The 12904-nt window shown below is 48.8% G+C and overlaps 1 protein-coding gene across 1 annotated transcript in view; it reads right to left on the reverse strand.

Moving 5' to 3' along the window:
• The window catches only part of PPARGC1B (peroxisome proliferator-activated receptor gamma, coactivator 1 beta), a 30148-nt gene extending 17490 nt beyond the window's left edge, over positions 1-12658 (reverse strand). The window contains exons 1-3 of the mRNA XM_011985377.1: positions 12644-12658; positions 9814-9987; positions 3544-3756 (exon numbers count right to left, since the gene is read on the reverse strand). Coding sequence (XP_011840767.1) covers positions 3544-3756; positions 9814-9987; positions 12644-12658 — 402 coding nt within the window. The remainder of the gene's footprint in view (positions 1-3543; positions 3757-9813; positions 9988-12643) is intronic.
• Positions 12659-12904: the final 246 nt, after the last annotated feature.

Consider the following 12904-nt stretch of genomic DNA (forward strand, 5'->3'; position numbering starts at 1 on the left):
ATGTCTGTCTATTCTACTGTTAAAATATTATGATACAGTTTTATTGGGACATTCTAAGTGCACACACGCACACACACAATCTGGAAGGTTAGGTACCAAAATGAGTCTCTGGTGTGGGATTCTAGCTGATTTCCCTTTTGTTATTTTTGTTTATTCGTATACCTGTAAAAATTAATTTCTTAAATTAAGTAAGGTAATACTTGTAAATGGTAAAAAAAAAAAAGACACATTGCAAATACTAAAGGGCAGACAATTAAAAGCAAGTCTCTCTCTTGCCCAAAGTCCCTTTCTCCCTCCTAGAGGCAACTCCACTAACTACTTTCCGGTGAAACTATCATGAGGCGGGCTTTCATTATACAAGAATATATATGTAGTCATTACCTCCAACCCACCCTGTTGTTTTGTTTGTTTTTTTTGAGATGCAGTCTCTGTCACCCAGGCTGGAGTGCAGTGGCAGGATCTCGGCTCACTGCAACCTCCACCTCCCAGGTTCAAGCGATTCTCCTGCCTCAGCCTCCCAAGTAGCTGGGATTACAGGTGCCTGCCACCACACCCAGCTAATTTTTGTATTTTCAGTAGAGATGGGGTTTTACCATGTTGGCCAGGCTGATCTCAAACTACTGACTTTAAGCGATCGCCTCGGTCCCCCAAAGTGTTGGGATTACAGGAGTGAGCCATTGTGCCTGGCCCTACCCTGTTGTTTTTACACAAGTGGAAGACTACATTTAAGCTTGTTTGGCTTTTTTTTCCCTATAAAAATTGTAAAAGCTCTTGTGCTTCTGCACCCTGAGGGCAGGTAAACAGTGTACCTGAGCTGAGAGAGCAGAAAGTTGAACACATTTGGATTTTCCACCGGAGATCCTAGCCAAGCTTGAGAACAAACTGAGAAAGATCATGAGATTTTAGTACCGCACGGAGAGTTTTCCTGAGGGACATGCCACCCCAAGTCACTCCAACAAGGAATGCCAAAGGCCCAGGAGCCAGAGAAAAGGCCACTCCACACTCTTGAGGAGCCACAGGATCCTGGCCACCTCACCTACACCCCAAACCAGCACCCACACGTTTGTGACTTTTCGATGGGAAAGGATCCTAGGACTGGGGGAAAGAGACCTCATTCTAGCCTGGCTCAGGCTCAGTGCACTGTGAGAGCCTTGATTCCTCCATTGGTATAATGAGCAGGCGCAGGGAGACTACATGGCTGGATTAAAACCTCTTTTTTTGACTCTAAGAATATGACAGAAGTTGCTGACCTCAGAAAATCACACAGACACACAGAGGTCCACGGGTCCTTACAAGTCTATTGGTGGACTCTCTGGGATCCATGGCCCAACCTAAGGTCCAGATGACTTCTCAGGGCCTTTTTGTTTTGTCTGCTTTTTGTCTTTGAAAGAGATGGGGTCTTGCTCTGTCACCCAGGCTCGAATGCAGTATCATGATCCTAGCTCACTGCGGCCTCACACTCCTGGGTTTAGGCAATCCTCCTACCGCAGCCTCCAGAGTAGCTGGGACTACAGGCACATGCCACCATACTGGGCTAATTAAATAAAAAAAACCCAAAAATCATAGAGCTGGATCTTCCTATGTTGCCAAGGCTGGTCTCAAACTCCTGGCTTCAAGGGATCCTCCCACTCAGCCTCCCAAAGTGTTGGGATTACAGGTATGAGCCACTGTGCTCGACCCCTCAGGGCCTTTCCAGGTCTCTGTCGGTATGCAGGGAGTCTAGACAGCAAGTCTGTTTCCTGTGTGCCTCGCACGATGGCTGAAACAGAGGCACTCAATAAGCGTGTAGGGAATGAAGGTAATCTAAGGCATGGGTGGGAAACAACCTTTGACCAGCAGGGGTCGCACTTTGCCTCTTTAAGGTTTGGTCCCTCTCCAAAGGCCCCATGCAGAAATGGCACTAGAATGCTTGTTAACACTCATGGTTGCACCAGAAGTATTAGTTCATATTTACTGAGCAATTCTATGTGCCAGGCACTGTTCTAAGTGCTTTATGTGTATTATCTGCTGTAATCCTCCTAATAGCCTTTGACATAGGCACTATTATTAACCCCACTTTATAGATCAGGCAGCTGAGGCTTAGAGAGGTTCAGGATAAGCGCCTAAGGAACATACAAGTACTAAATGGCAGGGCTGGGATTCAAACCCAGGCGCTTTGATTCCAGTCTGAAAGGAAGCAGAACCCCCTCTCGGCAGGAGCCATAATGTGGGACTGAACATATTCTGTGCCTGGCATGGTGGGCGCTTCACACTGCTTTGGGGAACTTGAAGGCAGTGGGAAGGAATGGAAAGGGTCCTAGACTAGGAGTGAATACCTGAGTTCTAGTCTTTGCTGGCACACTGACTTGCTGTGTGACCAGTGGAGATACCTTCCCCACTCTGGGCCACAATTTTCCCAGAATTGGGCTTGAGGGTCACCAAGGGCCTTTCTAGCTCAAACTCTCCATAACCTAAGAACCCTCCCGGCTCAAACAGGCTCTGATTTTCTAGCTGAGTCCTGCCAGCCTCCAAGAGCTATAGCATCAAGGGAGGGGACCAAGACAGGCTGAGCAAAGCTGGACTTCACAGCTTTGGGCGCTCTCAGCCTGGATTAAGAGCAACTGCTTCCAGTAACTTCTGAGTTCCAGACTCCTTTGAAAATCTGATAAAATCTGATCTTCTCCCTAGAAAGCTGCTATTCCATGTGCACCTTTCCACATTCCATACACATAGTCACACAGCATTTAACTTCTGCTAGTGGAAGTGTAAACCAGTCCAACCTCTTTGGAGGGCAATCTGGAAGTATCTGCTTAAACTGGAAAATCACAGATCCATAGACCCAGGAATTTCATTTCTAAGAATCTGTCCACTTACATGTCACAAAGGCCTGTGTAGGAACAGTTACTGCGCCACTGCTTGTAATGAGGAAGAAGTTGAAACAACACAAATACCCAACAGGGGAACCAGCCCATCCCTACCAAGGAACATAACACAGCCAACACAAAGAATGCAACAGAGCTCTACATGCTCATCTGGAAGAGCTTCCAAGACACACAGTTAACCGTGAAAGCAAGGTGCAGAGCCCTGTCTAATGTAGACTCCCTTTTGTAGTAAAATCTTTTAAAAGGTAGAAGAGGAAAGTCACATAACAGATCAGTAACCATGGTTACCTCTGGGACAGGAACAAGCAACAGAGAGAGGCCTAAGGAGGTTTTGCTTTTAACTGTCCACTTCTACTATCTGGATTTTTACCATGTGTGTGCAATCTTCAGGAAAATGTTTTGCAGCAATTTCAAGGATTTAACACATAACTAGGTCAATCCCTAAAGTACCAAAGAGCGTAGACAATACAGGTGACGCCTCTGTCGTTAGTTCCTCTAGGTGGGAAAGGTTAAGCCCAGGGGGCCTCACACCTTCAGCCCAGGCTCTCTGCGGTGATCAATATTGCCACTGATGCATAGAGTCCCCTGCAGGGCTGGAGTGGATTGCTCTGCAACCCATGCCCTGAACCAAAAACCTAATCCCAGGCTGCAACCATCACTTCTGTTATAAGTAGGTTCTCACCAGTGAGAGCTCATCCACCTCAGGGGCTGGGGCCGAGGGCTTCTCCGGGACAGGGCTAGGGGGCGCAGATGAGGGGGCAGGCGAAGCTGAGGTGCATGATAGAGCGTCTCCACCATCCAGGGCTGGGAAGGCAGCCAGACCCACGTCATCTTCAGGGATGTCATCCAGGGTCTTGGTGAGCTCTGCCAGGAGGGCCTCGTTCTCACTGTCAATCTGGAGTGAGGAGGGCGGGAGGACCAGAAAGGCAGATGGGGAGATGGTTAGTCACCACCTTAGACTCATTCTCCACGGTGGACACCAGCTCTGCCCAGCCGGTTGGCCCACCATCACCCTCCTGCCATACCTTCCCCTCAGCCGCCCCCCACCCCCAGCAGAGCTGCTCAGTATTCCTGGCATAGCAGATGCCCAATAAATGTGTTATTGACTCCAAGAATCCCAGAATTTTATGAACAGACAGCAGGTGATAATGGAAAGGGCCCTGCCTGGGAGTCCCACTTTTGGCTCTGCTGCTTATCAGTATGTGACCTGGGCACAAAGTTGTCCACCTGAGCGACACCTGCCTCCCCGACCAAGGACAGAGGCTGGCCTACCACACTGGTAGCAGCAACCTGTTGCAGCCCCTCAGACCCTGGGGTCCAGGCAGTGTGATGACCAGAAGCTTCAGGGTTCAACTATGACAATAATAACCACAGCAGTGACGAGGCAGCTATCATTTCTCTGCAGGTTCCCAGAGCTTACTCTCCTCATTCACTCCGGAGGAAGTAGTAAGTATGGTGATTAGACACTCAGACTCTGGAGCTGGGACTGGACCCCAGGTCCCATACTTAGCAACTCTGGGCCCTTAGGCAAGTTAGTTTTCTGATCTATCAAGTGGGATAACACACAGCACACATTTCCTAAGGTTACAGCTGAGGACTGGATGAGTAAACTTAGGTAAGATGCTTAGAAAATGGTGCCTGGCACAAAATAAGCACTTGCTACTGTGATGACTGTAACTGCTACCACTACCACTGCTAGTGCTGCTACTGTTACACGATTTCTGCCAGGACGATGATGATGATGGTGGTGGTGATGGTAGTAACTGCCCCCTGCACTCTTTTCTCCCTTCCCTCCCTTTCCCGGTGGCTACTCTGTGCCTGGCTTCATGCTGGACGATAGTGATAAACAGCACGCAGAGACTGACATGCCCGGCTCCCATGGAGCTTACCCTCCAGTAGAGGATGGGGTGAAACTAACAAACAAGATCATTCCAGAGCGTGAGAAAGGCTAGGAAGAAAATAAAAGGAAGCCATGATGGAGAAAAAGAATGTGGCGAGGACTTACAGGCTCTTCAGGGTGGTCCCAGATGCCTTCTCTGAGCAGCTGATACTTAAAAGTAGGCTTGAAAGACACGAGCCAGGTAAAGTGTTAAGGAGGGGAGACCCAGGAAAAGGGAAACCCCAATCAAAGGCCAGGGGCACAGCACTTGGCTGAAGAGAGTAGAAAGGCTCTGTCAAGCTCAGGGAGGCCTCAGAGCAACCTCGCCCAGGGGCGCACGATTCTGATCTCCTTTTTGCAGTTGAAGACACAGAGGCTCCTGGAGGCTCAGCAACTTGTCAGGGCTCACGTAGCAAATAACATCCAGAGCCAGGACTTGGACAGCAAGAGTGCCCCACGCACAGATGAACCATAAGGAGGGTCAGCGTGCACACCCCCAGCCCACAGGCCCCCATGCCCAGAGGCCTGGTGCCGAGAGCATGTGGTTTCTAGGTGAGGCACCGAGTGCCTCATTTAGTAAGGCCTGGTCCCTGGGCTGTTCTGGCAGCAGGCACATTCTGTCACATGACGCCTCCTCCGGCACTCTTTCCCATCCCAGGTCAGGCTGTTTATCCTTTCTGCAGGAAGTTCATCTGAAATACACATCTCGTGACGGCCTTTTGGCTGCACTAAATCTGTTCCAGGCCTTACAGCCGGAGCAGCAGCTGAGAAGTTCGAAGGGGGAACACGGGGAGAGAACAAACACGTTTGTAATTTTTAGAACAGAGCTAAGAATAAAAGAAAGGTCAAAAGAAGATTTTGGCTGGGCCTGACCCAAGCCCTGGGGACGGAGGTCCGAGGGTAGATCAGGGCCTGAGGACTCTGGCTTTAGAATGCAGGGGGGCTCACTGGCTGCTCCCCACCCTATCCACAAGTCTCCTTCAACCCTCAGGCCAGACTCCCAACCCTGTCCAGCTCAGAACCATCTGTCCAGCTTGATGGGGAGTTAAGATCCTAGAACCTGGAGCTCAGTGACCACTCTTGGGGTTCTGCCATCAAAACAGTGATCTTAGGCAAGTCGTTTCCCTCCTCTATGCCTTGCTCCTTTCCCTGTGAAATGGGAAGACATGATCCCTGGCCAGCCTCCCTCCCTGGGCTCCCAGAAGGCCAAGTCTGGAAGCAGTAATGAGAGTGGCTTTGTAGAGTGCTTAGGTCCCTAAGCTCAATGCCTGGGACATGGGAGGCACCACGGCAGATTTACTGAATGAAAGAATGAATGAACCAAACAATGAACAATGGTGGGAGGCTAAGTTCAGTGTCTCAAAGACCAGATTCTAGAGGGAAGTCATTCAGAGATGACATCATCAGCACTGCATGAACTGAGAATTCTCACTCTTTCCCAGGGACAGTACCAACGGCCAGAGATATTGTGAATTATTACAAATGTCAGAGCTGGAAGGGCTCTCAGGAACCACGTAGAGAAGAGAGATTTCAAACGTATGGCACACACGCTACTGCTGCCCTGTATTGCTAACGGCCTCTTCCTTCCATGCCAGCATTTCTCCTGATGCAGGGCTTCAGGTGACAACTGCCAATCAATCACAGTTGGCACTCACAAGGAAACCTATCTGCCATTATTTTTTGGGGGGCGTGGTGGTAGGGGAGGAAGAAAGCCCCAGGAAAGAGATCTTTCAAGGTCACACAGTGAGTCAGGGGTAGGACTATGGACTAGAACCCAGGATTTAGAAAGCCAACACTGACTTAGTGAGTGCCGGTCATGGTGCTGAAATGAGTCCAAAATGGCAAAGACCTCAAGAAGTACCCATCAAGTTGGGTAAAAGCAAAAGTCCTCCCCTTCTCCCCACCTCTCCCCACCCCACTCCACTGAAACAGCCAGGTGGGGCTGGAGGCCCTGAGCCCGACTAGGAGGAGCAGCCAACCCTGCCCACGCTGGTCACTGCTTTCTCCAGCCATCCATCCCAGGGAGCTGCGCCACCCCTCTCCTCTTCCCCAGGCCCATTAGCTCGGCTCTCCCCGCTCAGCATAGAAACAGAGTGCAAATTAATGGAGAGTTAATCAGCTGAGGAAGGGATATTAATAGACTCAGCCCCACCCCCAGTCTTCCTGAGCTGATCTCAAGCAGGAGGAGAAGGAGCCTTCAAGAAATCTGAGGGAAAAGGCTTCGTTTTGAGGACCTAGAGTGGCTTGAAGAAACGTCACGGAACAGAATGCAGGCCACCAGGGCAGAAAGAAGACTCAGAGATCGCTACTATCCAGGGGGCTTAAATTGAGGTTCAAGAAACCCAGGAAATTGGCCACCTCCCTCCCATTTTTCTGGGAGTAGGTCCAGACCCAGTGACTCTTTTCCTGTAGCCTCAACAGATGGATTTGTCCGTGTTCCTTCCTCATTCCTCACATGGGGAAACGGAGGCCCAAACAAAGGGAGCTACTCATCCACGGACACACAGCAAATTGTTGCACAACAACCAAACACCTGCCTTACTCTAGAAATATTTACTAAGGGCCTGTCATGTCCCATCCCTAAGGACTCTGGGACATGCAGAGAAATGGAAGCAACGTTCCCATCCCGGAGGAGGTGTCAACCCTTGCAACTGTAGCTTGTTCTCCACTCTCCCAGTTTGTTTCCATAACAATGGTGCCATTTAATTGTTAACAGAGCTTGGCAGCAAGCTACATGGGCAGCCTTGGGCAGCAAGGCTCCATGATTCCCATTGTTCCCATAAAGAAACTGTCCAAGTTAGTGCCAGAAAGGGGACTAGAACCTATGGCTCCTAGATCCCAGCTCAAGGTTTTTGGAATGGGTCAGTTTAATCAGTTCCTTCATTCAACACCTATGAATTGAGTCCTTACAATGTGCAAGGGCCCCAGAGATGAATAAAGTGTTGTTTGTCCCCAAGGATCTTGCAGTCTGAAGGACACACATGCGTGCAAGAGATGGGAGCCCATGAGCGGGACTAAGTGACCAACTGCCTTAGGAGGAGGCATCATGAGAGCTGGGTGTCGAAGGATTCATTCAGTGCATGACTGTTAAGCCCTGACAAAGTGCCCGGCACTGTGCAGAGCCCTGGGAATACAACAAAGAACAATGCAGACACAGCCCACATTCAGAGTTTCCGATGGGCAGGGAGCAGAGGGTGGGGACAGGCCCCAGTCACATGCACAGAGGGTGCACCGGTGAGCAATGGATAGAGCTAGCCTAATCTCAGGAGAGCTGGTGGAGTGTGCAGCCCATGAAAGGGAGAGGGGCTGGAAGGGCAGAGCTCAGCCAGCTGTGAGGACTGTTTTCCTTGCAGGGCTGGGGCCGCACCAAGCTTACTTGTGCCTGAAAGCACTAGTAGGACCTCATCAGAGGCTTGCCGGTGGGTCTGGCCATTCTCTGAGTAGGTGGGGGGCCTATATAGTCTTGGTGGGGATGGTCTTCAGGGAGCATCCAAACCCCTTTCACTCATGAGTTCTCTGCAACCTAAAAGCATTTTCTGGAGTTGGCCCCCTAAGAGGAAGGGTGCAATATGGCAAAGGAGTTGTCCCCATTGTTCAAGCAAGAAAATGGAGGTCTCTGGTTGGAGCCAAAACTGCAGTTTGGTTCTGGTAATTCCTCACTGGGTTGGCAAAGGGGTTCAGTGTAGCGGTGAGGGATGTGGGTTCCTAGATTACAATCTTTGCCTGGATCCTTACTAGCTGTTTGACCTTGGGCGAGTTACTCAACCTTCCTGAGCTTCCCTTTCCTTGTCTGTAAAACCAATTATTAGGAGTACACAACTGATAGCTCCCCTTCCTCAGAGAGGCCTTTCCCGACCACTCAGTCCACAGTCCCTTCTCTATTTCCTTTTTGCCCTTATCACAAGTGACTACTGTTTGTTCACATGTTTACAGACCGTCAAGTCCTCTGATGAACACAGTGCCTGACACATAGGGGGCTCGGTAAACATTTCTAGAAGGATGATAAAATCCGTCAGGAGGACGCTTGGAAAGGACGCTTGCAGCACACCACCTTGGTGTTCAGCACGCGCGATGTTATTGTTGTTATTGTTATTATATTGCCAGATAGGCACAGGGAGCTATGGCTTCTGCCCCTGATCTTTACGAGGGAGAAAATTCCAAGAAAAGAATCATGAATCTGAATGTGTCCATCACCCAGCTAAATACGGCCAATCTAATTTCATCTATTACCTTCTAGGCCGCACACTCCCACCCACACATGCAAATCCATGCAGAGCTTGCTTTCTTCTGAAGCAAACCCCAGACATCATATTATTCCGTAAGAGGCCTTCTTACAGGAAATGCTAGCCATTACATGCCCCTGAGGCTCGGCGCTGGAGCACCAGGGCTGGAGAGGCACATGCATAGTGGTTCTTGGCACTGCCTCTTATTAAAGAACCTCTAGGCTTCAGCTGAAAAAGGGAGATAATTGTATTTACAACTGAGAGTTGTTAAGAAATTTAAATGAATTAATATACACAAACAGGGACAGCCCCCCACAGAACAGCTGCTCAATAAATGCCAGTCATCTCATTATGGTATCATCATGGTCATAAAGTCCTGGCTCTGGAGGCAAGAAGACTAGGTTTGAGTCCAGTTCAGCTACTGACTAGGTTAATTGCCCTAGGCACAGGACTTAACTTTTCCAAGCCTCATTTTCCTTATCTGTAAAATGGGAAAATACTGGAGCCTGTCTTGCAGGGTGGGGATGAGGATTGGATGAGATAATGTAGGAACAGAGGACCTGGACCTCTGTGGCACACAAAGGGGCTTAGTTCTGCTCGGGAGGCCTAGAGAGCAGTTCATCTCACCCTTACTTCCCGGAGATGATACAGCAAGGGCCAGGTGAGGCGTGTGAGCTGCGCCAGATCAGGGGCCGATCCAGCACAAGAAACCGGGGCCCAACAGCTCTGGTGGGTGAGGGGACTTCCCGGCATGAGCAAGTGCAGGAGAGGGCAGAGCAAGGCAGAGCTGGGATTTTGAGGACAGAGAGGCCTGACAGGGTGGGAGGAGGGGAGACTGGAGAGGGCATACCTGGAAGAGCTCGGAGTCATCGGGGCTGTACTGGTTGGGTTCAGTCTCTGAGTTCTCTGGGCACCACTGCAGCTCCCCAAAGCAGGTGGCCGAGTCAAAGTCACTGGCATCCAGCTGGGAGAGGTCGAGTTCTGGAAAGTCAGCATAGAGTTGCTCCTCCCCGGACCCTCCACCCTGAGGAGACAGGAAGGAAAGAGGTGGATCAGAGCTGAGGCTGGCTAGACCCAAGCAGGGGACCTCTCAATAATGATGCAGCCAATCTGGATCCGTGGCCAAGGCCCGATTTTGCCAAATGACCAAGAAATGAGAAGATCAGCTCCACCCCTTGGTAGAATCTTCTGGTAGCTAAGCTAGGCCCCAACAGTACAAACCCCCCTGCTGCTCTCCCCTCTGCACTCCTATACATCCCTCAAGGCCCTACCCACATACATCTCTGTCCTCTTACCAGAACTGTTTTGTTGAAAACTTTATTAGAGACTGTAAATGAGGAGCTAATCCTTTACACATATGTCCCCACTTATAAGTGGACTTCTTGAAGCTAACAATGCCTCTATATTAATAATGAAACAAAAACAGCAATGATAATGACTGACACTAATGTGTGACTACTAGGTTCTGAAGAAACACTCATCCATGTTCCCAGGGATTTTATAGGAATATATGTAATGTCTAAAATTACATATATGATGGAATATATCATGGAACATATATGATGAACATAAAATTACATATATGATATAATATGATGGAATACCAATCAGTAGACAATATGTAAATAAAGTCATAAAACACCCGTATCATGGGCCGAGCATGGTGGCTCATGCCTGTAATCCCAACACTTTGAGAGACCAAGGTGGGCAGATCATTCGAGGCCAGGGGTTCAAGACCAGCCTGGCCAACATGACGAAACCCCGTCTTTACTAAAAATACACAAATTAGCCAGGTGTGGTGGTGCATGCCTGTAATCTCAGTTACTTGGGAGACTGAGGCATGAGAATCGCTTAAGTCCGGGAGGCGGAGGTTGCAGTGAGCTGAGATCATGCCACTGCACTCCAGCCTGGGTGACAGATGGAAACTGTCTCAAAAAGCCAAAAACAAACAAAACAAAACAAAACAAAAACAAAAACAAACAAAACACTCATATCATGAAATACTACAGTGCTGTTGAAAAGAATGAGGAAGATCTGTGTGTTCTCCAAGACACATTAAATAAAAAACAAAGTTGTAGAATATCAGCATGTAAAATAGAACCCCACATGTGTAAAAAAAAATAGAAATCAAGCCGTATATTTCTCTATGTAGCATAGCATGTATGCAAACACACCGGAAAAGATCTAGAAGGTCATAAACCCACCTAACAGCAGTGAGTGGGGGAGAAGGGAGCCACAGGTGACTCGGATAGCAGCATTGCCTGAATCAGTGGTTCTCAAAGTGTAGTCTCAGACGGGCAGCACTAGAATCACCTGGAAACCAGGTATGTTGGAAATAATATAAATTCTCAGGCCTACTCCCAGAGCTACTGAATCAGAAGGCAATCAATTTCTCACCCTGGTCTCCCAAGTTTAACGGTCATCAATAGAAAAGCTGCCCTACAGATTCAGAAAGAGCCTGAGTTGGGGGGCTGACACAGAAACAGAAGGGCTTGGTGATGTTCTGTTGGCCCTGGGGCCTGGCAGAACTGAGTCGAGATCCCCATTCACCAGCTGTGGACTTTGGGCAAGTCCCTTCATCTGTACAACGTGGACAACAACAATATGTGCCTTCTATGTTAAGATTAAAAGAGGCAATGTCGTTATAGCCTGGCCTAGTAACTGCTCAATAAATGTCAGCTAAGAGTAATATAACAAATGATAATAATAATGATGAAACAATGGTGTTTCATGGTAGGCTGAGAGGAGCGGAAACTGTCTCGGAGAACAAAAAGAGGCATATGTGACACTTAAGAGAAACAGGTTTTCCCCAGACCTTTTCCTTAATTGTTCCCACTTACTAGGCCTCATAAATTATGAATAAATGTATATTATTAGCTCAACTTGACACAGGAAAAAGGCTTTTATCCAAATTTGGGTCAAATGTCTTAATTGGTGTTTTGCAAAAATCCTGCCTACACAGGCGGCACCAGGCCCAGGTCCTCTCAAGCGGCCGGTCCCCTGCCCTCAAGCAGGCAGCAAGGTGTCCAGCAAGTCTGTCTCTGAGAGCACGGCTCCACCACCCTGCCCACCCTGCCTATTCTTTCTCCAATCCACATGTATTCCACAATCCTCATTACTGAGAGCCCAGTCACTCTGAGCCAGGCACTGTGATGGTGGGTGGGGAAGGATGACATTAAACAAATAATCACACAAACAAAACATGTGATTCTAAATCGTGACTCTCCAGAGAAGAGCAGAATGCTTCTGAACCTGACTGGAAATCTGAAGGTGAGAGGGACACAGGTGCTTCCTCAATCTCTGGGTCCCCCAGGTACCCCCGTCCCTGCAAGCCCAACTGTCATGCCCCCCAACTACAAATCAGCAGCACTCAATGGCTGCCCCTGCTGCGGGAACTCAGGTGGATTCTCTCCGCTGCCTCTTGAGAGCTTCTTTCTCCTTCGTGCCCAAGCAGACTGTGGGGATGCAGCCGGGGTCCTGTTCTACATAGATAATTGGTTTGTTTCCTGTTTTGGGCCATTTCTAGTAAGTCCGCAATACGTGCGTACAAGTCTTGTTTGGACATATGTCTTTACTTCTCTTGGGTAAATACCTAGGAGTGAAACTGTTGGGCCATATGGTAAGTGTGTGTATAAGTTTATAAAACAGAAAATTGTTTTCCACAGTGAGAGAACACTCACTTTGTACATTCCCATCAGCCGTACGAGTGTTGCACCCTCTCCAATGCTTGGTATTGTCAGTCACTTATTTAGCCATTCTAGCGGGCATGTCCAGTGTTACTATGAGCCAGGCACTGTGTTATATAAGACTCAGCTCCTTCCTCCCTGAGTTGACATCTTAGTGAGGGAAGAAAACACATAAATATTTCATTCTAGACTGAGTTAGTGCTATGAAGGAGAAACAAACAAGGTGCACTGATGGAAGATAACAGGAAGCAAAAT

The sequence above is a fragment of the Mandrillus leucophaeus genome, unplaced genomic scaffold, assembly GCF_000951045.1.
Source record: "Mandrillus leucophaeus isolate KB7577 unplaced genomic scaffold, Mleu.le_1.0 Scaffold282, whole genome shotgun sequence".
NCBI lineage: Eukaryota > Metazoa > Chordata > Mammalia > Primates > Cercopithecidae > Mandrillus > Mandrillus leucophaeus.